Here is a 25,020-nt window from a genome sequence, read left to right as displayed (position 1 = left end):
GATCATCTTGGAGGTAACTGGTGGTTGGTAATCAGTTGGCTTCTGCCTTGAGGCTGTCCAAACCTTCAGCTGCCAGAGTGGGGCCTCTGGAGGTGAGCAGAACTCAGCCCAAGCCAACCCCCTTGGGAGCAGCTCTGGCAGCTGCCTCTGCCACGAGGGTGGAGGGAGGGTGGCCCTGACCTGCCCCAGGCAGGGGGCCTGGGCTGTGCCAGGGGGCAGGGGGCTTGGGCTGTGCCAGGGGGCCTGGGCTGTGCCAGGGGGCCTGGGCTGTGCCAGGGGGCCTGGGCTGTGCCGGGGGGCAGGCAGCCTGCTCTGCCCCATGGGAATGTGATTCCCAGCCTCTGCTGCAGCTGAGGCTGGGGAGCTGGAGGGCAGCTGGGCCTTGCTCTGCCAGCTGCCTGTGCAGGAGCTCAGGGCCGTGGTCTGGCAGCTGTGCAGGGGAGGTGCTGAGTTGTGGCTGGGCTCAGGGAGCTGGAGGCCACTTGCAGCCTGGTGCTGCTCTGCCTCTTGCTGCCCCACAGCAGTGCTCTGGCAGCTGGCAGGAGGTGTCTGGAAGCCATGGCCATGAAGCCAGGGTGGGAAAGGGAAGTGTCCTTTCCCCTCCCCCCTGCCTGCTGCTCACTCTGTCGGGGGGGGGGGGGGCACAGAGCTTTTGGCCTCCCAAGTGCTGGAGAGGCTTTTGGGGGCCAGGTTCTCTAAATGCCTCTCAGCCCTTTGTGAAGAGGCCTCAGCTGCTGCTGGCCTGGGAGGGGCAGCAGAGCCCAGGGGGCTTCTGGAGGGAGACCTTGCTGCGGAGTGGCTCCGGTTCTACCTAGGTACTTGAGCCAGGGAGGGGAGCAGCACCCAGGGAAGGGGCAGGGGGGGTGCAGGTCGGGGTGGAGGGGGTCCTTGGGGCGGGGAGGGAGGGCTGAATTGAGAGGGGCTGCAGGAGGTGGGAGAGGAGCAGGGGCTGGGTCCCTGGGTGTGAGCTGCAGCCGGAGCAGGGATGGGGGAGCCCCGAACCCAGCAACCTGGAGCTGTCCCCGGCTCACCCTGCTGTGGGGGGGCCGGGGGTGGGGCCGGGCTCCCCTCGCATCCCGGGTCCCGCCCCCCCGTCCCCGCCCCCCCCCCCGGGAAAAGCTCCGGTTTCCCCCAAAGCAGCGGTGAGTCGGGGCCCGTCGAGCCTCCCCCCCAGCTCCCCTCACCCCGGCTGCCACTACCGGGAGCGGGGGGCGTGGGGGTGGGGGGACAGAAGGGGACAAGGGGAGGGGTCGTGATCCAACCCGGGGGATGCGACAAGGTGACAGTGCGGGGGGCGGGGGGGGCGACCCTGGCATCATCCCTGCTCGCTCCCTGGGAGGGTTGGGTTGGGGATTTTTAAGGCAACTTCCCAAGGGAAGTCTCAGCCAGGGTCTGGGAGCCCGGGAGGGAAAGCAGAGGTCCCCCGGACCCTCCCTCAGCCTGCGGCTCCCCCCGCACGGCCGAGCGGCGCCATCGCTCCCCCGCCCCCGTCCGGCCCTGGGGTCCCTTCGGCCGGGGAGCAGCCGGGGGAATGGCGCTGCCCACCCGGCCCTGCTCGCTGCGGGGCGGGGGGGAGGCTGTGTGCGAGAGAAAATCTTCCGGGGGGGGGTCTGGGCAGCTGTAGGCTCTCCGGGGAGGGTGCAGAGACCTCCCCGCTCATCGCAGCAGTGAGCGGAGGCTGGGGGCCGATCCCGGCAGCTGATGCCGCACCTCCGGCAGCGATCCCGGAGCCGTCCCCGCTTAGCTCGGAACCCCTCGGGAGCGCCGGGAGGCAAGGGGCTCCCAGCTGGATCTGGGGGCTCCCTGGGACTCGCTGCCTCCTGCCTGGATCCGCTCGGGAGTCAGCTCGGGAATTGCGGCATTCCTCTCCCTGCGGCCGGCGGATGACAGGAAGGGCTCCGCTCCCCGCAGCCGCCCCCTGAGGATTGCCTCTTGCCCCTGGGGCTTGGATCTGCCCAGGTGAAACTGCCGGGGGCGTGGGGAGGGTCCGGCGCGGGGGGGGGGGCTGACGAGCCGGGAAGGGTCCAGCGCTGCAAAGGGCCTGAGGCTTCCCGGGCCCGATCCTCACGGCCATGGGAGGCACGGGGGGGGCGCAGGGTCCTTGTCTCTGGGGGCAAGGCAGGGGAAATGGGGGTGTCGCATGGCGCCCCAGCTGTGGGTCTGCTGGGGAGGCAGCTCCAGAGGTAGGGTGGGCAGAGCAAGGGCCGGGAGGGGTCGGGGTGGACCACGGCCGAGGTGCAGAGCCCAAACCTTGCTGGTCTGACAAGTTTGGGGAGAGGCTTTGCTGTTGCTGACAAATGTGGTGGCAGCAAAGTCGCTGCCATGCTCCTGCCGTGCGGGTCGGGGCCGGGCAGGGCTCCCCTCTGCGGGAGAAGGAAGGAAAAGCCCCGAGCAGAGCCCGGGCTGGGGCTGGCAGAGAGCAGAGACTGATGGAGGGCGCAGCTCACCAGCGAGAGGAGATCGGTCCCGCCCCAGCCACCCACTGGCGCCGGGCACTGGCACCCACTGGCGCTGGGCATTGGCACCCACTGGCGCCGGGCACTGGCACCCACTGGCGCCGGGCACTGGCACCCACTGGCGCTGGGCATTGGCACCCACTGGCGCCGGGCATTGGCACCCACTGGCGCCGGGCACTGGCACCCACTGGCGCTGGGCATTGGCACCCACTGGCGCTGGGCATTGGCACCCACTGGCGCCGGGCACTGGTGTCCGGCTTAGGGCAGGGGGGAGGAAGCAGCGCGGGGGCACTGCTGCGCTCTAGCTCCAAGCGGTGCCAGAGGATGCCTGCAGGAGCCCAGGCTGTGCCCGCGTCGGCCCAGCTGCCCTGGGACCAGTACCCAGGGGCTCTGCCCAAGCTGTTTCAGGCCTCGTGTGGGCACAATGCCAAAGCAGAAGGAGGTGTCCGTCCCCCACAGACTAGGGGTGGTTGCCCCTCTTTCAGAGGGGACACACACACAATTTCGTTGCCATTTCTCTCCCCAGACCCCCCCCCCCCCCAAGCAGGAGAGGGTACCCTGAGCTCTGCAGAGCTCGCAAGCAGACTGAAGCTGCTCCATCCCTCTGCACCCCTGAGCAGGGACCCTGCCAAGCCTCGAGATCTCCCCAGGGAAGAAACCAGACACCCCCGAGCCCAGAGCAGGGCCAGCTCCCTACTAATCGCTCAGATTTGATCTCCCTCGAAGGGATTTGACACGGGGATGAGAGCATGGTGGGGAGGAGGTGGCAGGGAAGAGCTTCGTTAGCACAGAAAGTGCTAAATCCCTGCCCCGAGCTGCTCTGCTCGCTCGGGAGAGGCTGGTGCTGGAAAACAGCCCCGGGCTGAGCTCCTGCGCTGAGCACCGCGGGCAGCCAGGGGCTCTGGATGGTGCCTGGGACGTCTGCTTCAGTTGCACTTGGAAGTCCTTGGAAGGGGAGAGGAAGGGGGAGGGGGCAAGGGGAGAGGAAGTGGATTTTAATGAGGTGTTTATCCTCCTGCAGAGAAAGTTGGTCCTGAAAAGTTTTGTGTTTGTGTGAAGCACCTCCAGGGCACGCTGGCAGCGAAGGAGCTGCTGCTCCCTGGGGCACTGTGTTGTGCCCAGGACATACAAAGGACTCTCTAGGGTAAACCTGCAGGGTGCTGCGCTGTGGCAGTGTCCATGTGCTCGCCCTGCCCTCAGCACCAAGGTGTGCCTTAAGCTGAGCTCAGTCCATCCGTGGCACAAGTGCAGCTGGTTCTCAGATGCGGTGCACTGTGTTTGTCCCTCACACAGAGAGGTTTGTGCCTGAGGACTGATGCTGGGGGCAAGGTTGGCATCTCCCAGCCCTGCCCCCAGCCTTGCCATCATTTCAGGTTAGTGACCTGATTGCATTCAGAACCCCTCCCCCTCCCCTCCTCCTCCTCCTCCTCCTCCTCCTCCTCCTCCTCCTCCTCCTCCTCCTCCTCCTCCTCCTCCTCCTCCTCCTCCTCCTCCTCCTCCTCCTCCTCCTCCTGCTGTCCCCTAGGGGCTGGACAATATGGCCCTTCAGAGGGGTCCCAGGCCAGCAGCTGGGTGCTTCATGCTTCATGTGCTGCAGCTTCAGCCTTTGCCCATTAAAATCCAAGCAGGGGTGGTCGGGGGGGGGGCTGCTTCCCCCCCTCAGTGCCTGAAGCTGTGAGCACCTGAGGGGAGCTGGGAGGTAGTGCCTGAGTATGGAGGGACCACCCACTCGAGGCAGGTCTCCCGTGGGGAGCTTTGGGGCTGTGTGGGTTTTGCAGGGGGGCTGTGGGTGCTCCCATGGGGAGCATCTAAGTGCAGGTGATGCTCAGGATGAGTCCTGGGCTTGGGGGTTGTGGCCTGCGGCTTGCACAGGGGGGTTGTGGCGCAGCATCTCCTGACATGGAGGCCAGGCAGGAAGGGAGGTGCTGGCCCAGGCCGTGTTGGATTGGCTGGCTGGGTGTTTGTGGGGGATCCCAGCCCCCCTTGGCACGGTAGGGAACCCCTGGCTTGGGTGAATCCCCCGTGCTGGGATCCCTGGGGTGAGCAGCTCCTCGGAATGGATCTCGAGTAGGACTCACCTGGGAAATCCCTTCGGGGGGGGAGGGAACCTGGCTTCCCTGCAGTGGGAACTGGCACCATCCCAGCCCTGCCCCCACGCAGGAGTCAGGGCTCTTCTGGCACGGGGCAGCCCCTCGGTGAGGCTGGGGACAATCGCGGGAGGCAAAGGGGAGATCCCGGATGGAAAAGCGGCAAAGAGCTCCTCGGTCCTCTCCTGGGCTCCTCTCCCTGCGGCTGCGATGCTTCAGTGCTCACTCACTCGGTCCCTGGGAGAGGAGCCGAGGCTGGGAGCTGTGCAGGGGGGGAGCTGCTTGCCAGCCCTGCTGGGAGATCAGAAGCAGTCGGGTTTCCCTTTCCCTCTCTCCTCACCTGCTGTTTCACCCATGCAGGCCGGGCGCCGGCAGGAGCCTTTGCCATGGACAGCAGCCATGGAGGCAGAGACCTGAGTGGTGAGTGCTCAGAAGAGACCTGGGGAGGGGGCTGGGGGCGAGCTGGCCAGGGGGAACCCTGATCCTTCCCCTCTTGAGAGGGATCCCTGATGCTCACTGCTCCTCCGTGGCGCACACAAAGGCTTTGGCTCCCCTGTGCTCTCTGGCATGAGATGCTCAGCCCTGCAGCAGGAGCCAGGAGAGGGTTGGCTTGCCCTGGTTTTGCTCCTCTGTGTGAGCTCCTTGGAGCTGGACAAACCAGAACCCCTCTACTGTGGGAGCTCCGTGGGAAGCTGGATGCTTTGCTGGTATCCACAGCCAGGGATGCAGAGGATCAGCCACAGCAGAAGAGAGCTTCAGGTTGGGGTGGAAGAAGCAGGACCTGCTCCTTCCCGGGGGTTCTCCTATGCGATCCCTTGGGCACGCTCCTGGCCCTCTGGAGGGATCAAAACCACCCTCCGTGGATGGGAAGAGCTGAGTGCTTCTGATCCATCCCCTCGCTGGCTCCTGCCGGAGGTGATTGAGGGCGGGGGGACACAGCAGGTTCCTCTGCTCGGGGTGGGATAGATCTCGGCCTGCTCTGGGCTTTTTCTGGCTCCGGAGCCGCTGCGGAAGGAGGGGGCCGCGGCGTGACGCGGGAGGGCTCTCCGGCAGCGCTCTCCGGCAGCGCTCGGCGAGCAGGAGTCTCCTTTCCCCCTCATTTCCCGTGTTCCGCTGGCTGCTGGCTCCGTGGCGGTGGCTGGAGGCTGGTGCAATGCAGCAACTGCTCGGCCCCATCGCGGGGATGCATTGCAGGGATGGCCTCTCCTCCAGGAGCACGCCGGCAGCTCCTGGGGGGCCGTGCCCTGCTCCAGAAGCTTTTGTTTGCTTCTTGATCGTTTCCCCCCATTGCTGTCTCCTCTGGGCAGCCCCAGCCCGCGGGGCTGCAGGCGGCAGCAGCGCGGCAGCTCCCTGCACGGAGGGGGGCTGCAGATGTGTGCTGAGCACATCTGTACGGCTGGCGAGGGACTCCCTGGCACCCCCGAGGTGCTGCGGCAGTTCACTCTTCCTCCTTGCTCGTTGGGATGCTGCCACTCCACCTCCCGGGACAGCCAAGCCAGGACCGTGGCTTCTGCCCTGCGAAGCTGCTCCTGACACCACCCACGACCCCCCACCCCCCCAAGCTGTGGTTTGTGCCCATCCCTTCCTCCCGGCTTAGAGCTGAGTTTCTGGTGTGGAGGCAGCAGGGGGTGAAGCCTCTGCCTGGGGTCGTGCAGGCTCACGATGCCTCTTGTCCTCTCGCAGTCACTAGGAGCCCACCGCAGTGGGAGATTGGCATCTACGTCGCTGGTGCCTTGGTGCTGCTGGGGGTCGCTGCTGCCAACCTCTGGAAGCTGTGGCGCTCTGGCAGCTACCCAGCGCCTTCCCCCTTCCCCAACTACGACTATCGATACCTCCAGCAGAAGTACGGAGCAGCCTATTCCGACGCCAAGCACAAGGTACAGGGGCGGAAGTTTGGCTCCTCTGTAACCCGAGAGCTGCTGGAGGGACCTCAAGTTGCCCCAGGGGAGCTTCGAGTGGGATATGAGGAACAATTTCTTCCCCTTGAGGGTTGTCAAGCCCTGGCCCAGGATGCCCAAGGCAGTGGTGGAGTCCCCATCCTCAGAGGGGTTTCACAGCCACGGAGCTGTGGTGCTGAGGGCCGGGGGTGACCTGGCAGCGCTGGGGTAAGGGTTGAGCTCAAAGACCTTCAGGTTTCTTCCAACCAAAATGATTTGATGGCTCTGTGATTCTGAAAATAACTGCTGCAGCCTCTCGGGGGGTGGGAGGGAGAAGCCAGGGCAGCCAGGTGGTGCTGCTGGGGTCTGGGGGCTCAGCGGGGAGCTGGGGAGCTGCGGGAGGCTCAGCTTTGCTGCCGCCGCAGCTTGAGGTCAGGCAGGAGCCGAGAGGCATCCAAGCGGCGCCGGCAGCTGCCCCTGGCTCTGCGCGGAGGGGGGGTGAGGCGGGACGACAGCTCCTGGGTTTCCTTCCCCTGTCGGCAGCGAGGGCTGGCCCCGGGCTCGCAGAGGGCACCGGACAGGAGCTCAGGCAGCCGCAAGCACAGCCTGCAGGCAGAGGACACCTTCGAGAGCATCGCCGAGCTGGGCAGCCTGGAGCTGATGAGCAGAGACTTGGCCCACTACGGCCCCCTGAAGAAGTCCATCTCGGCAGACTCCCTCAACTCCATCTCCTCCATCGGGAACAACTTCGGGCAGGACTTCACGGTGGGGCAGGTGGAGGTCTCCATGGAGTACGACTCGAGGGCGGCCACCCTGCATGTGAGGCTGCTGCAGGGCAAGGACCTGCTGGAGAAGGAGGAGGTTCGCTTCGAGTCCTGCTTCGTGCGCCTCAGCCTGCTCCCGGCCGAGCAGGTGGTTGGCATCTCCCGGGTAAGCTGCTCGCCCCCCTCCCTGCCAGCCCCCGCGGGCGGTGGCCTTGCTCCTCCAGTGCCTGCTACGGCCTCTGCCCTGGGCCGTGGCAGCCCTGGGCCGTGGCAGCCCTGGGCCGTGGCAGCCCTGGGCCGTGGCAGCCCTGGGCCAAGCTCCCCGCGGCGGTGGTGGGGAGCCAGTGGGGCTGGGGAGGGTTGATACAGGAGCAGCTCACCTTGGTCCGGGGGCAGTGTGCTGGGGAGGGGATCCCGGGTGGGACCCAGCAGAGGCAGAAGTGTCTCCCTGCTGACTGGGCTGTGTGGTGACCTCGCCTCTGGCCACGGCTTGTGGCAAGTTTTCAGGCTCAGCTTTCGCTGCTGCAGGAGGTGGAGGAAGTGCCTGGGGTGGGGTCTGGGGAGAGCTGATGCTCTGGGCGTGTGCTGCTGTCCTGCACTTGATCGCCGTAGGGAACCTCAGGCTTCTCCCCAGATCCCCCTGCAACAGCCACAGCGTTTTCCCTCCCCACTCGGGATACAGCAGCCACAGGGCTGGGCAGCTGCCCCAGCAGCAGCAGGGCCAGGGCTGGGGTGTGGTGAAACCTCCCTTTATAAGCACCCTAAAGGCAGCTCTCAGAAAGCAGCAGCCTCAAGTTTCCTCCGGCAGCTGCTTGGTCCAAGCCCAGGGCCAGGCATTGTGATTCAGGACATTGCAGAGAGGAGCAGAAAGCTTCATCCCCCGAAGGGACCTTCCGTGGGGGCGAGGAAGAACCCCAGGAGCACAAACTGCTGCCTGGAGGGCACCTCCCCAGCTGCCTTTGGAAGCCTTTCCCCACCCCAAGCTCAGGTTCCTCCGGAGAGGCTGATAGTTGAGCTCCAGTGCTGAAAATTCCCCAGCGCTCTCTTGCTGTCCTGAGACAAGTCCTGAAGATGCACTGCTCAGGGGCTGGGGGCTGATCTGCCCTCGGCACCCCAAAGCCAGGCGCCCCTGGCAATTCCCACGCGCGACAGGGGCAGATCTGGGCTGCGGCCGCAGATCCCGGCGGCTACGGAGGCAATCCCAGCCCTTCCCCGTGGCAGATCCAGCGGAGCGCCTACGCCGTGGCCTTCGACGAGCGCTTCTCGGTGCCGCTGCCCCCCGCGGCGCTGGAGGAGCACAGTCTGCGCTTCTCCGCCTTCGGCATCGACGAGGACGAGAGGAAGGTCAGCGCCGGCGTGGCCGAGCTCAAGCTCTCCGACCTGGACCTGCCCACTCGGCCCTTCAACGCCTGGCTCTACCTGCAGGACATGACCAAGGTGGGCAGCGGGGCGCGGGGGGATCGCTGCTCCCTGCCGGGCGGGGGCCGCTGCTGATGGGAGGCTGTGTCCCGCAGGCGGTGGACACGGTGGGGGAGATCCTGCTCTCCCTGAGCTACCTGCCCACGGCCGAGCGCCTGACGGTGGTGGTGGTGAAAGCCAAGAACCTGGTGTGGAGCAATGGCAAAGTCACCGCAGGTGAGGAGGGGGCTGTTTGGTGGGCACGGGGCCCTTCGGCCGGCTGTGGGCTGGAGGTGAGCTCCCATCCTGCTTTGTCCTACTCTGCTGCACCATCGTGTCCTGGAGTGGCCCCCACCGAGCACAGCTCCTGCCAGGAGCCCACTAGGGATGGTTTTGCTCCACGGTGCAGGGGAAACACAGGACTGACCCCTGGGTTTCTCCTCCCCCCCCCCCCGCTCGGGGCAGACCCTTTCGTCAAGGTGTACCTGCTGCAGGACGGGAGGAAGATCAGCAAGAAGAAGACAGCAGTGAAGAGGGACGACCCCAACCCCGTGTTCAACGAGGCCATGATCTTCTCGGTGCCAGCCATCGTGCTCCAGGTCTGCCCCGGGGGCCCAGAGAGGGCTGGGCTGGGGGAGCAGCCCCTCGGTCCCCGGGGGCCCCAGATCCTTGCAGTAGTGAGGACCCCCCTGAGGGTGGAGGTTCGGGGGGGCGACAGGGCAGGGGGATGTTTAAATGTGGTGGGGGTATAAGGGGATGTATCTGTAGGGGGTGGTTGTGTATAGGGCTGAGATCAGCCTGCAGGTGTGGGAAGGAGGTGCAAGGGGGTGGGAGACAGAGAGGGGTGGGAGACAGAGAGGGCTGGGAGACAGAGAGGGCTGTGTACGTCTGGGTACAGCTGGGCTGGGGGCTGCGGGGGCTGTGTGTCCGGGGTGGTAGGTTTGTGTGAGCCTGGCTGGCTGGGGGGCAGCCGCGATGCCCGTCTGTACCCATGGCGGTGCCGGTGCTGGCAGCGCGGCCGCCTCGCCGCCCTGCCCCCCGTGATGGGCTCCCGCCCGCAGGAGCTGTCGCTGCGGGTGACGGTGGCGGAGTGCGGCGGGGACGGCCGCGCCGAGCACACCGGGCATGTGCTGATCGGGCCGGCGGCCGGCGGCATGGGCATCACGCACTGGAACCAGATGCTGGCCACGCTGCGGAAGCCTGTCTCCATGTGGCACCCGCTCCGCAGGAACTGAGCCTGCCGTCGGGGGGGCCCCCGGGGCCGCCGCCTCTGCCCTGGGGACTGCGGCCGCAGCGGCGCTGCCCGGCTGGGAGCTGCTGGGACAGCCTGGGCAGGGCTGAGGGGGGCCCGCGGCGCTGGCAGGACAGAGCTGCCGGGACCCCTCGGCCGGGGCAGGTCGCTGCTGCAGGACCGAGGATGGAGAAGCTCCCCGGCCGCGTCGCTCCCTGTCCACGTCGCCCTGGCCTGTGCTGGGGGCCGCCAGGGGACCCGCTGGGGAAGAAGCCTCCCTCTAAATGGACCAAACCCAGCAGCTTTCCCCCCAGAAGCCACCAGCTGGGCTCCCGGAGGCCCCTGGCACCTCCAGCGCGGGCCCCGAGCGCTGCTGGGGAGGGCGGGAGGGCTCTGGCCGACCGCGGGGGATGGCGAGGGGCTGATAAAAGTGCCAGCACGGCCTGGGGGCTCCTGGCGTGTGTGGGTTCTGTGGGGGGTCAGAGGGGCTCTGGGGTGCTGGGAAGGTTCCGAGAATGGGAAAGGGGAGGAGCGAGAGCAGGAGCGCAGCGGTGTGGATGCTTCCTCCTCCCACAGCAGTCAATCCCTGCCCAGCGCTGCTGGGGCTGCACTTGCCCAGGAGCTCTTTAGCCTCACGGCCGAGGTCAGCTCCCTGCTGAGTCACCTCCTGAAGATCCAGCGATCAGGGTTGGCCTTTCCCATCCTGGCTCTGTATCCCAGCCCTGAGGGCAGCTCAGAGCAGCCAGCTCCTGCTCTTACAGCTCAGAGCTCACCACTGAGGCTTATCTTTCACAGCCCCTGGTCCTGGGGCCAGCTTGGACTGTCTCAGCCCAAGGCTTGCTCCAGCCCAGCTCTGGGAGCAGAGGGGAGCACCTTGGCCAGCTGAGAGAGAATGGGGCCAGGGTCTCCTCAGAGGAGGGCTGGGAGAAGGCAGCCCCTGGAGCAGAGGGGCACCAGAGCTCCCTCCCAGCTCCTGCTCAGGCATTGCTCTCTCCTGCAGCAGGGCCCAGCAGTGGCAGAGGGACAGCTGGTGGCTTGAGGTGTTTAATACTGGCTTTACTGGCACAGTGTTGCCCACCCAGCACCTTGGCAGGAAGGGTGGCAGGGACAAACCAAGCAGCTCTCCCTCAGCTCTGTGCTGTAGGGACCCCCGGTGACCTCTGCCTCCAGGCTGTCTGCCACCCAGAAAGGAGAGCTCCTGTGCTCCCCTCCAGGCTCAGCAGAGTCCTGGAGCTTCAGCAGCATCTTTGGTTGGTGGTGCCTGGCCTGGGGCCTCAAGGCTGCAAAGGGAGGGTCTGGCTCTCTCATTTCTCCTTCTCCCTCCTCTTGCCCTTCCTCTGGCTGGTCAGCTCGCTGAGCTTCCTGTCGAGGCGCTGCTGGAGATGAGCTCTCCTGCCTGGGTCCAGGGCCTTGTCCCTGGAGCCACTCCCAGGGTGCAGGATCCCTTCTCTGCTCAGCCTCTGCCGTGCCTGGGCCTTGGCCTTCTCCCCACAGCCGTGGACCTGGCGCAGAGGAGACAGCGGTGGCACAGCCACCGTGGAGGGGGGAGCTGGCTGCTGTACTCCTGCAGCCTGCAACTCCTCTTCCACCTGCCCCTCCTACAGCACCTCCAGCAGCAGGGGGCTCATGCTCCTGGGCACTGTGAGCAGCTGGGGCAGGGCCTCAGTGCTGCTGGCAGCAGCTGGGCCCTTTAGGCTTGGAGCATGGCAGCCGGGGGAGCTCCAGGGGAGGCTGTGTGACTCGGAGAGCAAGCAGGGGCCCTGCTCTGGGACTCATCCCCAGGTGCAGAGGGAAGCTGCAAGGAGCTGGCAGGGCCGTGCCCAGGCTGCCTCAGCTCAAGCTCTTCACCTCCCTCCCTGCTGGCAGGGGCAGTGCCAGGGAATGGTGCAGGAGGGGAAGAGAAAGCTGTGGGGAGGAGGTGTGCAGCGCCCACGTGCCAAGGCCTGGCAGCCCTGCCTGTGCCCCCCAGCCCTGCCTCTGCCCCCCAGCCCCGGCAGGAGCTGGCAGCAGCTCCTGCTTCGAGCTCCCTGCAAGGAAACCCTGCCCGGGCAGAATCCCCACCTTCGACCCGAGCCGCTCCGCCCCTCCTCCTCCTCCTCCCCGCCCCTCCCTGCTCGCAGCCCGAGCCCAGGTACCTCGGGGATGTGGTGGCTGAGGCAGTAGCGCCGGCGGCAGTGGGGGCAGAGCTGCCCCAGGACTGTGACGCTGGCTCTGCAGGCGGGGAAGCCGCAGGTGCTGTCGGCTCGAACAGCAGCAGAGATCAGAGCGTCGATGTCCTCCTCTGCCGCGCCGCCTGCTCCGCTCCTCGCTGCTGCCTTCCCTGGGGGCAGATGGGACGTGGCCACCACCTGCGGGGAGCTCGGAGCAAGCCCCAGCGGCTGCAGCGCTGAGGAGCTGCTGTCTGCAGCCCGGGACTGCAGCCCCGGCCAGCCCCAGCGGCCGCTGAGCTCCAGGCCCCCACCCGCGGCACGCTCCCTGGGTGCTCCCTGGGTGCCTCCCGCTGCTGCAGGGCAGCTGGGCAAGAGGAAGGGACCATGGCAGGGGGCAGCAGCTCCGGGCTCTGTGTTCAGGAGGAAGCTGCATCCTTCAGTGAGCCAGGGTCCTCCTCTCAGCTCCTCTCCCTACAGCTCAGAGCCTCTCTCCCTGGGAAAGGGTCCCCAGCATCTTTCCCTCAGCGTAAGAAATGTGCCTCCACCCCAACCCTTGCCCCAGGTGCTGCCCATCTGCTGCCCCTGTCACTCCTCTGCAGAAGCACCAGAGAAGCACCAGAGAGCTCTCCAAGGGCCACAGCCCATGCTCCACAGACAGCTCCCCAGGCCTGGAGGGGACTGCCCAGCACCGGGGAGTCCATCAGGTGCACAGTGCCCTACCTTTGGCTTCACCTTTGTCTTTCTTCCTGCTGCTGCTGCCCTGCAGGCTGGCGCTGGGCTCCGGAGCCTTCCTGGCTGCCTCCTCCTGCCTGGCTTTCTCCCTCTGAACCCTCTCCAGGTGCAGGGTTTTCAGGTCCACCGAGGCCTCGCTGCTTCCTCCCGGCCCAGGGACCGCGGTTTCCTCGCCGGGCGGCGGTGACTGGGCAGGGGGCGGCGGTGACTGGGGAGGGGGCGACGGCGGCTGGGCAGGGGGCGGCGGCGACTGGGCAGGGGGCGGCGGGGACTGGGCAGGGGGCGACGGCGGCTGGGCAGGGGGCGGCGGCGACTGGGCAGGGGGCGACGGTGACTGGGCAGGGGGCGGCGGCGGCTGGGCAGGGGGCGGCCGGCTGCTCGGGGCGGGCTCCGTGCGCGGCGGGGGCGGGCCGGGGCGGCTCTTGCGGAGGCGCAGGTAGCGCTGCCTGCCCTGCCCGCTGCTGGCGTGCTGCAGCCCCAGCTCCTCGGCCAGCAGGTGCAGCTGCAGCCGCTCGTGGGAGCTGAGGCTCGGGGGGCAGTCCAGCTGCTCCTCGCTGCTCGCCAGGAAGGCCTCCAGCATGGCCCGCAGCCTGTCGGCACCGTCCCTCGGCCCCGGGCTTCCTCCCCCGGCTCCGCGGGGCGCTTCTGGCCTCGGCGCCGCCGGCTCGGAGGCAGCCCCGGCCTTGGGCTTCCTCCCCGCGGGCTTGGGGCCAGGCGCCACAGGAGGCTTTGCGGCTCTGCCCCTCTGCTGGGGGTAGCTCTGGGGCACGACGTCGTCGAGGTACTGGAAGGCAGAGCGCACCTCCCCGTGCCGGCCGAAGTGTGCCAGCAGGCGCTGCAGGAAGGGCTGGCAGCCGGCGGTGCGGCTGTCGCACACCAGAGCCACATGGCGCCGGGCGCGGGTCACGGCCACGTTCAGCCGGCGCTCCTCGGCCAGGAACCCAACCTCGCCTGGGGACAGCGGGGCTGGGCTCAGCCTCTGCCCCCACCCCGAGCCCAACCTCCCCTGGGGACAGCGGGGCTGGCCAGGGCTGGGGCCAGCCCAAGGACTGAAGGGTTGCCCAGCTGAGGGGGGGAGCTGGGGTTTGCTGGGCTCTGCTCACACCATCACCTTCATCTATGAGGATGATGAAGGGACCTGAGCAGCTCTCCTGCAACGAAAGGCTGGGAGGCCTGGGGCTGTTCAGCCCTGAGAAGGCTGGGAGGGGGCTCATGGATGTCTGAAGTATGTGAGGGCAGGGGGCAGCCCGGTGCTGCCTGCTCTCCAGCTCCTCTGCTGCAGTCTCGCTGGGCTGCAGGGGCAGCTCCAACCCCTCTGATCCTGCAGAGGGCTTCCTGCTGGGTGGGGAATGGCCCTGCTGCTGCTGGTCCCTGGCCTCCTCTGAGCTTAGGCATGGTGCAGGAAAGGGTTGGATCCCTCAGAGGGTGCTAGAAACATCTCCTGTGCCCCATGCAGACCAGAGCTGAGTGATCCCAGCAGTGTCTGAGCCCTGGCTGCTGCCTGTGCTGGGGAAGGGCCAGGGGCCACCAGCTGCCCCTGAGCAGAGCCAAGGTGAGTCACTCCTGAAGGACTGTCCCTACCCTCTCCCCCACCTCCCTTCTCCCTACAGTGCTGCTTTCCTTGCTCTAGGATTCCTTAGCCCCCCCAAAGCCATTGCCTTCCCTGCAGCCTTCCTCTTCCTCTCTTTGCTCCTGGCCCCCAGCAGAGGCTCCCAGCAGGGGCTGCAGGCAGGGCTGTGTCTCAGGCCAGAGCTGCTGCATGCAGCACTGCCACTCGTCCCCTGTGCTCCAGCTGGCTGCCACAAGCCCCTGCAGCTCCACCAGGAGAGCCTCACAGCTCCCAGGCAGCAGCTCTGCTGACAGGAAGGAGCTCAGCTTTCTGCTCCTGCCTGCCTTCCTCAGGCAAGTACCCAAGGTAGGCTCAAGTGCAAGCATCAAGCCCCCCAGGAGGGTCTCTTCTGACTACTATCAGGTGATAGGAGGAGAGGAGATGGCTGAAGTGTGCCCTCACCTTTCTTGTTGGATCTCACCAGGGACAGGACCACTGCCTCCTTCTCTCTTCCCTGGAAACCATCCACTGACTTCACTTCCAGCTCTGGGTACTTGTGGCAGAGGTGCTCCCTCAGCATGTCCACCTGGAACACACCCAGAGAGACTTCTGGAGAGCAGCACAAGGTGAGAAGGGTTAAGGTGGTGCAGTTCTGGTGGAGCTGCCTGCCAAAGCCAGCAGGATGAGCACCCACACCTCCTGGGCTGGGGAACACCCACTGCACAGCCATGGCCTGAAGCTGCTCAGTCCTGCTGGGGTTGGCCACAGAGCTGACCCAGAATCGGTGTGGCTCTGCTGCCCTCCACCTCTGGGGACAGTTTGGTCTCACTGCCCAGGATGCCAAGGTTTGAACCCACCCTGCTCTGTGTGCATGCAGACAGGGGGTGCCAGGGTGGGGCCACCTCACCTGCAGGTTGTAGGGAGCTATGACAGCAATGTCTTTGGCCTTCACACCAGCTTCCACCAGGGCCTGGATGTGCAGACCAGCCAGCTGCACCTCCCCTAGGGCAGAGAGCAGAAGGGTGATGGGAGCAGGCTGGCAGTGCCCCAGCTACCAGCCTGGGCATGCTGCAGCTCGGAGGAATTTGTGCACCTCCCCTTAAGCAAGAAGGGAAGGGGGAGGGGAGTCCTGAGCTGCACTTGGCTTGCCTGGCTAGGTGGGCAGCCCCCTGGGCAAGGGGTGAGGGCTCTGAACTGCAAGAGCCTGGATGAGGAAGAAATTCCCCCCCAGGAGGGTGGTGAGGCACTGGAACAGGTTGTCCAGGGAAGCTGTGGAGGCTCCAAGGCTGGATGGATGTGGCCTGGAGCAAGCTGGGCTAGCAGGAGCTGCCCTGCTCTGGAGGGGACACCTCAGGTCCGTGGCTCAGCTGGGCCACAGGAGGCTAAGGAGGGCCTCTGCCCATCGGTTCTGGCCCCATGAAGGTGGCAAAGCTCAGTACCTGGATTGCCCTTGGACTGCTCATCCTCCAGCTCCAGCTCGAAGAGGCCGCAGCCAGCGGTGTCGATCAGCAGCAGGGGCACGCCGGTCTCCTCCGTCGCGGCCACGCCAGGCAGGTCCCTGCACACGGCACGGGGGAGGGGGCCAGGGACCCCCCCCGGAGTCGCTGCTGGGGGAGGAGCGGCTGGGGGGCGCTGCCCCCCCCCCCAACAGCGCTGCCAGCACAGAGGGCAGAGTGCTGCAGGGGCAGGGCCGGGGGCCGGAGCCTACCTGAGCAGGTGCTGTGCCACGGAGGGGTGTGCGGTGAGCTGCCCGTCGTAGAGCTCCGCCGAGGCCCAGCTCATGATGGCCTGGTGCATGCGGTACTGCACCCGCAGCATCCGCACCGCCTGCCCGCCCCAGCGCCGCGCCTGCCGCTCCAGCAGGCTCTCGCTCAGCCCCGCCGCCGCCGCCCTGCCGGCAGCGCAGCGCCGGGCTCAGCACCGGGAACGGGCACAGCAGCACCGGGCACGGCAGCGCCGGGCTCAGCACCGGGAACGGGCACAGCAGCACCGGGCACGGCAGCGCCGGGCTCAGCACCGGGAACGGCCACGGCAGCGCCGGGCTCAGCACCGGGAACGGGCACAGCAGCACCGGGCACGGCAGCGCCGGGCTCAGCGCCGGGAACGGGCACAGCAGCACCGGGCACGGCAGCGCCGGGCTCAGCACCGGGAACGGCCACGGCAGCGCCGGGCTCAGCACCGGGCAGGGCAGCGCCGGGCAGGGCAGCGCCGGGCTCAGCACCGGGCACGGGCACAGCAGCGCCGGGCTCAGCACCGGGCAGGGCAGCGCCGGGCTCAGCACCGGGCACGGCAGCGCCGGGCAGGGCAGCGCCGGGCTCAGCACCGGGCACGGCCACGGCAGCGCCGGGCAGGGCAGCGCCGGGCTCAGCACCGGGCAGGGCAGCGCCGGGCAGGGCAGCGCCGGGCTCAGCACCGGGCACGGGCACAGCAGCGCCGGGCTCAGCACCGGGCAGGGCAGCGCCGGGCAGGGCAGCGCCGGGCTCAGCACCGGGCACGGGCACAGCAGCGCCGGGCTCAGCACCGGGCAGGGCAGCGCCGGGCTCAGCACCGGGCACGGCAGCGCCGGGCAGGGCAGCGCCGGGCTCAGCACCGGGCACGGCAGCGCCGGGCAGGGCAGCGCCGGGCTCAGCACCGGGCACGGCCACGGCAGCGCCGGGCTCAGCACCGGGCAGGGCAGCGCCGGGCTCAGCCCCGGGCACAGGCACAGCAGCCCCGGGCTCAGCGCCGGGCTCAGCGCCGGGCTCGGCAGTCCCAGGCACGGTCCCACACCGCAGCCAACCCTCTCTGCCAGAGTCTCCATAGGCTACAGCCAGGAGCGATCAGCGTGCCCGGCTCTGGGCCACGCAGCTCCAGAGAGGGTGAGGTGCTGACCGTGTCCAGAGAGGGCACAGGGCTGGGGAGGGGTCTGGGGCACAGCCCTGGGAGGAGAGGCTGAGGGAGCTGGGGTTGCTTAGCCTGGAGAAGAGGAGGCTCAGGGGAGAGCTTCTTGCTCTCTACAACTCCCTGCAGGGAGGCTGTAGCCAGGTGGGGGTTGGTCTCTTCTCCCAGGCACCAGCACAGAACAGGAGGACACAGTCTCAGGCTGTGCCAGGGGAGGTTTAGGCTTAGCAAGGAGTTCCTCACAGGCAGAGATTGCCCTCGGGATGTGCTGCCTGGGGGGGGCTGGGGTCAGTGTCCCTGGTCAGAAAGGCCTGGAGGAGGCCCTGGGTGCCAGGGTCTGGCTGCTCAGGTAGGGCTGGGGGCTTGGTGTCTCGGAGGTCTCCCCCAGCCTGGCTGATGTGTGAGTGCTAAGGGTCTCCTGCCCCAGAGACAGGGAGGGCTTGGGGCTGCTCTGTGCACGGTGGAGGCTCCCAGAGGGACCCAGGAATGGACACTTGCTCCTCAGAGACAAAGCCAAAACCTCTGGGCCTGAGGTGCAGGTCAGCTGAGCAGGGAGGAGCGGGGGGGGGCTGGGCTGGGGGAGACTTCCAGACTGCCTGCTGCCCCCACCTGCAAACCCCTCCTGTGCCCCTCTAGGACTGCAGCTGAGAGCAGAGGCCTGACAAGGATCTGCAGAGGGCTGGGGGCTGTGAACACACATCCATGAACCAAAGCCCTGCTGCAGAGAGCAGCTCACCAGCAGGCCAGGGGAGGAGTGAGGGCTGAAATGAAAGCAAGAACAAACGTGGCCCTCAGGGAGCAGAAAGTGTCCTGGGATGCCCTCTGGGGCCAGGCCCAAGCCCAGCAGGAGGCTTGGAGCTGCTGCCAGGAGGGGAGCAGCAGGGCACTGGCACCTGCCATGGCTGGGAGGGCTTCAGAAGGAAGTCATCCAGCATGGAGAAGAGAGCACACTGCACTGCAGTGGGTGTGGGGGTGCCCTCTGCACCCTGAGTCACCAGGCAGGAAGGAGGGGAACCCCTCAGCCCCCCAGCTGTGCCTCGGGGGCACTAACAGCTGGTGGCACTGCCTGGTCACAGCTGCTGGTCACAGCTGCTGGTCACAGCTGGCTCCAAGGGGGAGGGAGCAGCTACCCAGAGGGCAGTGGCAGCAGGCAGGAGCCCCTCAGCTGGGCACAAGCTGTCTGCCCACAGCTCCTAAAGGGATCCAAGTGCTCTGCTCCAGCAGGATGCCTTCACACCCTGTCGTAACAGAGGAGCCTGCTGCTGGCCCAGATTCATCCCAGCTAACTTTAGAGCCTCCACTGAGGCCCTGAAATAGGAGTCCACCCCCTCCAGGGCCGCTGCCATCAATGGAGGAGAAGAGGAAGGTAGGTGGAGGGCTTGGGGCCTCTGTATGACTCATCCCTGACAATCCCTGCAGGTTTCCCATGAAGCACAGGGGGGGAGGGGGGACTCTGCCTCCCTCCATCCCTGGGAACACCTCAGAGCTGCCTTTGTGTCTGCCCTGGCAGCCTGTGGGAAGCAGAGAGCTCCCCAGAGCCTCCTCTCTGCATGGAGCAGGGGGTGCAGGGGGGAGCTGGGCTCTGCACCTCCGAGCAGAGGCTTTGCCTGGCAGGGCCAGAGGCCAGAGCTCAGCCCTGGGAGCCAGGGAGCTGCTGACTCCTGAAGGGCCTTATCTAAAAGGTGATCAGACCTCTCCAGGGAGGTTGTTCTGATTGATCAACACCTCTTAGCCTTTCATTTAACTGGGAGGCTGCTGAGCCTCCCCCCCAGAGGGCTGCCCAGAGCAGCACTGGGCTGGGAAGGGAAAGGCTTCCCTGTCAGCACAGGCAGCTTTGTGCCATGCCAGCTGTGCCTGGCCTGAAACTGTGCCAGGGGAGGCTGAGGGTGGAGAGGAGAGTGGCCAGGGACTGGCACAGGCTGCCCAGGGAGGAGCTGGGGGCACTCTGGGATGTGGCTTGATGGCCATGGTGGCGCTGGGCTGATGGTTGGAGCTTAGAGGCCTCTTCCAACCCACCCAGCTCTGGGGTCCCAGCAGCTCCCAGGCCTGTGAGCAGCTCCTTACTTGTGAGAGATGATGGTGGGGGGCAGCTGCTTGTGATCCCCAGCCAGGATGCACTTGGGAGCCTTCAGCAGAGGGATCCAGCAGCTGGCTTCCAGGGCCTGAGCACACTCATCTATCACCACCAGGTCAAAGTGGTCCTCAGGAAGCAGCTTCAGAGGGCCATCAGAGGAAGCACCTGGGCAAGGGAGAGGGTGCAGGGCTCAGCAGGGCAGCAGGCAGAGCACAGCAGCTCCAGCTGGGACTGGGGCAGGCCAGGTGATGTTTGTCTGCAGCCCACAGCACTCTGCTCTGTGTGGGGCAGCAGTGGCTTTGCCTTCTCTGTCCCTGGCACCTGGTCCCAGGAGCCAAGCCACCCCAGAGGCTCCTCCAGCCCCACACTACTGAGCACCAGCAGGAGCCTCAGCAGGGCCCCCTGGGGAGCAGCTGGAGAGCTGGGCCCAGGCCTGGGGCAGGCTGCAGGGCACAGCCAGGCAGAGGCTCTCCCACCTGTGTTGGTAGCAAGCACAACGCTGGCCTGGGTGAGGGCTGCAGCCAGGGCAGCTTCTTCCCTTTGCCTCAGCTCCTTTCTCAGCAGCTTCACCTCGCTGAGGCAGTGGCTCCTCTCCCCCTTGTCCTGAGCTGCTTTGCTCCTGGCCTGGGGGGAGCAGAGCAGAGCAGAGCTGAGTGCCTGCAGCCCTGCCTGAGGGCTCTGGCAGGCAGGGAGGTAACCACAGAGGGCTTCCTCTGCCTGCCAGGCAGGGTGACTGGCACCAGCCCATGCCCCACAGCTCCCACTGCCAGCCCTGCCCTCTGCTTTTGCCTTCCCCCCGCCCCAGAGCAGCCTTGCTGCTGCTGGCTGACCAGAGAGTGCCTGGGGGCACTGCTGGGGGCTCCAGGAGCCCGAGTCTGCCAGTGCCAGCTCCAGTGCCAGCTCCAGCTGAGCATGGGGAGCCCTGGGGCCTGGCTGCAGCCTGCTGGCAGGGCAGGGGCAGGGGCAGGGCAGGGTCCGGGCAGGGTCCGGGCAGGGCAGGGTCCGGGCAGGGTCCAGGCAGGGGCAGGGCAGGGTCAGGGCAGGGGCAGGGTCCGGGCAGGGCAGGGTCAGGGCAGGGTCCGGGCAGGGCAGGGTCAGGGCAGGGTCCAGGCAGGGGCAGGGCAGGGTCCAGGCAGGGGCAGGGCAGGGGCAGGGTCCGGGCAGGGTCCAGGCAGGGGCAGGGTCAGGGCAGGGCAGGGCAGGGGCAGGGTCCGGGCAGGGTCCAGGCAGGGGCAGGGCAGGGGCAGGGTCCAGGCAGGGCAGGGCAGGGTCCGGGCAGGGTCCGGGCAGGGCAGGGTCAGGGCAGGGCAGGGTCGCCCCGGGGCGCTCACCAGGGCCCGGTCGATGTCCCTGCGGATGTCTGCCAGCAGCGGGGCCGTGCCCGCCCGCGCCAGCAGCGCCTCCAGGCAGTGCCGGCGGCCCTGGGGCAGCAGCCGCGCAGGGTGGCCCAGGCGCAGCAGGGGCAGCCCCCGGGGGCACAGCCGCTCCAGCAGGTTGTCCACGGCCACGTTGGAGGGGGCACAGCACAGCACCTGGGGGAGGCAGGGAGGGGGCAGGGGGCTGGCAGCGGGCAGGGGGCTGGCACTGCCCAGGGGGGCTGGGGGTGTGCAGCCTGGAGAGGAGGAGGCTGAGGGAGACCTCATTGCTCTCCACAGCTCCCTGAGAGGAGGCTGCAGGGAGCTGGGGTCAGACTCTTCCCCCTGGTAGCAGTGGGAGGAACTGGCCTGAAGCTGTGCCAGGGGAGGCTGAGGTTGGCTTCAGGAACAATTCCTTTGGTGCCAGAGGGGTCAGGGCCTGGCCCAGGCTGCCCAGGGGGTGCAGCCCCCATGGCTGGAGGTGCTCCTGGGGCCCTGGGGCGGTGAGAGGCCAGGCCAAGGCACGGTGCCCCCTGCAGCCCTGCCACTGCCACTCACCTTCAGGCCCTGCTGTGCAGCCTGCAGGATGATCTCCAGCAGGGTGGAGGTCTTGCCTGTGCCAGGGGGGCCGTGGATGATGGCAAGCTCCCTCTGTGCCAGGCAGAAGGAGACAGCTTCCCTCTGGGAGGCATCCAGAGAGTCATTGAAAAGCTTCAGAGGCTCTGAGGGGACAGCAGAGAACTCTCCTGGCTCCCAGCCCTGCCCTGGCAGAGCAGCACCAGGCCAGGGGCACAAGCAAGGAGCCCTCAGCAGCTGGCCCCAGGCAGTGAGGATACCCAACCCCCCTGGGGCCACCCAGGTGAGCTGGCACAGGCTGCCCAGGGAGGCTGTGCTGCCCCTCCCTGGGGTGCTCCAGGCCAGGCTGGAGGAGGCCCTGAGCAGCCTGTGCTGGGGGGAGGGGTCCCTGCCCTGCCTGGGGGCTGGGACATGCAGCTCCCTTCCTGCCCAGCCCTGCCCAGCCCGGGCGAGAAGGCAGCAGGGAAGGGCAGCCTGGGGCAGAGCAGTGCTGCATTGGCCACCCCTGCAGAGCCAGCAGGGAGCAGTGAGAGGAGTTTGGGCTCCAGGGCTCAGCAGCCAGGGCTGAGCTCTCTCAGGCTGCTCCTGCCCCCAGGCTGAGCTCATCCCAAGCCATGTTTGCTCTCAGCCCCCACAGTGCTGCTGAGCTCCCTGGGGGAGTCAATCACAGCAGGGAGGATGACTCAGTGCACTGCAAGCTGTGCCCACAGCAGCTTATGTAAGGCTGGCTCTGGGCACCCTGCCTGCTGGGCACCCTGCCTGCTGGGCACCCTCTGCCCCAGCACCAGCTCTGCCCCAGCTCTGCCCCCAGGCCTTGGCTCTCAGGGTCACTGCTGGGCAGCTCCCAGCGCACCTCTGGCACTGCCTGGGGCAGCAGCAGGAGGCACTGAGGTCCCAGGCCAAGGGAAGGGGAGGGAGGAGCAGCACTCCCGGCCCTGCCTCCTGCTCTGCTGAGCACTGAGAGCAGTCCCAGGAAGCAGCCCATGGGGAGGGGCAAAAGGAAAGAGCTCAGAGCCTGCAGCCTGCCCCCGAGGAGCAGCTGGGGGGTGGGAGTCCCTGCTGCCTCCCTGCCCAGGGATGGGCTCAGGAGCAGCCTCACAGCCCCTGCTCCCCTTCCCCCATCTGCCAGGAGCTGCTGTTGGGGGAGGCTGCTGGGGCTCCTCCAGCCTCCCCTGCAGCCAGCACCCAGGCGCTGAGCAGCTGCAGGGCAGCAGCTGCTCCCCCAGCAGGGCCAGCCCGGGAGCCCTGCATAAGCCACCAGCTTTGGGGGTGCAGAGAGGCTGCCAGCAGCCAGCCCTGCAGCCAGCCCTGCAGCCAGCCCCAGCTCAGCAGCGCCCTCTCCAGTCCGTCCGAGGAGCTGCTCTGCAGCAGCCTCAGCACAGCCTCGGCCGTGCAGCTCCCAGGGGCCGAGACCCTGAGGGGGCAGAGCTCTGCAGCCAGAGCAGCAGCTGCCCCCCGGCTGTCCCCCGGCTGCCCCCCGGCCCCCCACAGCTCCTCACGTGTCTGCGGGGCCGCCCTGGGCTCAGCAGAGAAGAAGAGGACATCGATGAGGCCGGCGGCCGGCCCGGCGCGGTACTGCCCCAGCGCCTGCAGGGCCCTGCAGGGAGAGGCAGGCAGCTCAGGGGCACGGCACAGGCTCCCCCCGGGCCCCCCCGGGCTCCCCACACACGCTGCCGGCCTGGGGGCGCAGCTCCAGCTCTCCCCAAGCTGTAAGCCCAGCACAGACAGACCCTGCCTGCTGCACCCCCGGCTCAGCCTCCCGCAGCGGCTGCAGGGCCGAGAGCAGCTTGCTCCAGGGCACAGCTGAGGGGGCTGGGGGGTGCAGCCTGGAGGGGGCTGGGGGAGACCCCAGTGCTCTGCACAGCCCCCTGAGAGGAGGCTGCAGGGGGAGTCAGGCTGTTCTCCCAAGGGACAAGTGTCAGGGGGGCAGGAAACAGCCTCCAGAGCCCCAGGGGAGGCTCAGGGTGGGCAGGAGGAGCAATTCCTTGCCTTTGAGGGCTGCCAAGGCCTGGCCCAGGCTGCCAGGGCAGGGGGGGGGTGCCCAGGGCAGGGGGGGGGTGCCCAGGCCTGGAGGGGTTTCCAAGCTGTGTGCTGAGGGGCAGGGTTGGCAGGGAGCTGGCAGGGAGCTGGCAGGGAGCTGGCAGGGAGCTGGCAGGGCTGGGCCAAGGCTTGGACCTGATCTAAAGACCTTCTGCAACCAAAGTGGCTCAGTGCCTGGGACTGAGCAGGGGAAGCAGAGTGCAGGGAGCTGAGGCCTGTCCCAGCCCCAGGCAGCCCCCAGCTGGCAGCCCCCAGCTGGCTGTGGTGCCCCTGGGCAGGGCTGCAGCCCCTGGCCTCACCTCTTCATCCTGCTGTAGGTGACCTCGTTGGCCAGCTTCAGCAGGCGGTAGGAGCAGGCTGGCTCCAGGCTGGGCAGCCCCCCCTGGGCCTCCTCAAAGGCCACAGTCACAGCCCTGGGGGTGACCTGGGTGACAATGCCTGTGCTGAGGGGCTGCCCCTGCCCAGGGGAGCTGTACAGCCCCACGATGTCCCCTGCAAAGGCAAGTGTGGGGGGTGGGAAGCTGCAGCAGCTCTGCTGGGGAGCCCAGCAGGCAGGCACACAGCAGGGCAGGCAGCAGCCCCTGCCCCTCCCTCCCCCAGGCAGCAGCCCCTGCCCCTCCCTCCCCCAGGCAGCAGCCCCTGCCCCTCCCTCCCCCAGGCAGCAGCCCCTGCCCCTCCCCCAGGCAGCAGCCCCTGCCCTGCCCCGCCCCTGCCCCGCCCCTGCCCCACTCACCAGCCCCAAAGCTGTTGCAGGGCAGCTGGGTGCTGCCCCCATGGCTGCTGGGCTGGAAGGTGACCAGCAGCCGCCCGTAGAGCCCGGTGCGCTGGCTGGCAGCCTGCAGCCTCAGCAGGCAGACTCCCCTCCGCTGCAGCTCCTGCAGGGACAGGCTCTCCTGCCAGGCCCTGGGCACACGGGGGGGGAAGGGTTGGTGGGGCTGGGGCTGGGCTCAGAGCTTCGGCTGGCACAAGGGCAGGGGAGGAGGAGGAGGGCAGGAGAGCCCTCAGCTGCAGGGCCACAGCTGGGCTGCCCCACAGGCTGGGAGGATGCTGCTCAGAGCCTGGGGCACAGCTGGCATCCGCCTCTGAGCCCTGCCCTCTCCTCCCTGGCTGAGCAGGACCTGCCCGGCTGCCCCCCAGGAGAGGGCAAGCTGAGGGCAGCAGCAGGCTCCCCACAGCTCCGCGGGAAGGAGACCCCCAGGGGTCTGCCTGCGCCTCCCGGAGGTGCCCGCAGGGGCGGGGGGCTCGGCTGGGGGAGGGGGCTCGGCTGGGGGAGGGGGCTCGGCAGGGGCAGGGGGCTCGGCTGGGGGAGGGGCAGGGGGAGGGGCAGGGGGCTCGGCAGGGGGAGGGGCGGGGGGCTCGGCAGGGGCAGGGGGCTCGGCTGGGGGAGGGGGCTCGGCAGGGACGGGGGGCTCGGCAGGGGGAGGGGCAGGGGGAGGGGCAGGGGGCTCGGCAGGGGGAGGGGGATTCGGCAGGGGGAGGGGCAGGGGGCTCGGCCGGGGGAGGGGCAGGGGGCTCGGCTGGGGCAGGCCGCGGGGCTGGGCATGTGCCATCAGCTTGCCCCAGAGGTGCGGGCAGGCCCTGCGGAGGTGTCGGCAGCTTCCCGCAGCGCTGCCGGCGGTGCCCGGCAGGAGCCCGCAGGAGCCTCACCGGAGCCCGCAGGAGCCTCACCGGTGCCGCGGGGCCCGGTCCGGCTCTCGGCCGCTGCGGGCAGGCTCCGCGGGTGCCCTGCCCCCGGTACCTGCTCTGGGCGAGCTCTGCCTCCCGCTCGTCCCGCAGCAGCCGCAGCTGCCGCTCCGCCGCCGCCGCCGCCATGGCCTGGCCCCGCCCCCGCCCCGCCCCCTCCGGGGCCAC

At 68.1% G+C, this 25,020-nt stretch overlaps 2 protein-coding genes across 4 annotated transcripts; one reads left to right on the top strand and one right to left on the bottom strand.

Annotated features, from left to right (window-relative positions):
- The first annotated feature begins 1,130 nt into the window (after positions 1–1,130).
- On the top strand, positions 1,131–10,305 carry SYT12 (synaptotagmin 12). 2 transcript variants are annotated; one of them, XM_068148634.1, is made up of 9 exons: positions 1,131–1,142; positions 1,720–1,959; positions 4,904–4,963; positions 6,227–6,420; positions 6,964–7,350; positions 8,406–8,621; positions 8,699–8,819; positions 9,048–9,181; positions 9,644–10,305. In XM_068148634.1, exons 3-9 carry the CDS (start codon positions 4,930–4,932, stop codon positions 9,815–9,817), a joined length of 1,260 nt encoding a protein of 419 aa, XP_068004735.1. In that variant the 5' UTR covers positions 1,131–1,142; positions 1,720–1,959; positions 4,904–4,929; the 3' UTR covers positions 9,818–10,305. The 2 variants fall into 2 exon arrangements, with proteins under 2 accessions (XP_068004735.1, XP_068004734.1); XM_068148633.1 differs by lacking the exon at positions 1,131–1,142 and having other exon boundaries at positions 1,591–1,959.
- A 547-nt stretch (positions 10,306–10,852) lies between these two features.
- Positions 10,853–24,983, bottom strand: IGHMBP2 (immunoglobulin mu DNA binding protein 2). Of its 2 annotated transcripts, XM_068148506.1 has the most exons (15): positions 24,908–24,983; positions 23,903–24,072; positions 23,469–23,661; positions 22,629–22,726; positions 21,112–21,275; positions 20,530–20,730; positions 19,675–19,822; positions 19,189–19,363; positions 15,953–16,135; positions 15,684–15,802; positions 15,152–15,246; positions 14,707–14,830; positions 12,684–13,646; positions 11,949–12,133; positions 10,853–11,315 (listed from the first exon to the last, which is right to left on the bottom strand). In XM_068148506.1, the coding sequence occupies exons 1-15, from the start codon at positions 24,979–24,981 to the stop codon at positions 11,118–11,120; spliced, it is 3,090 nt and encodes a 1,029-aa protein (XP_068004607.1). In that variant the 5' UTR covers positions 24,982–24,983; the 3' UTR covers positions 10,853–11,117. The 2 variants fall into 2 exon arrangements, with proteins under 2 accessions (XP_068004607.1, XP_068004608.1); XM_068148507.1 differs by lacking the exon at positions 15,953–16,135.
- Between the last annotated feature and the right edge of the window lie 37 nt (positions 24,984–25,020).

The sequence above is a fragment of the Melanerpes formicivorus genome, unplaced genomic scaffold (genome assembly GCF_026170545.1).
Source record: "Melanerpes formicivorus ecotype bairdi unplaced genomic scaffold, bMelFor1.0.p_v2 SCAF_16, whole genome shotgun sequence".
NCBI classification, from domain to species: Eukaryota; Metazoa; Chordata; class Aves; order Piciformes; family Picidae; genus Melanerpes; species Melanerpes formicivorus.
The sequence above is the reverse complement of the archived record's forward strand: the minus strand, read 5'-3'. Positions and strand labels throughout refer to the sequence as shown.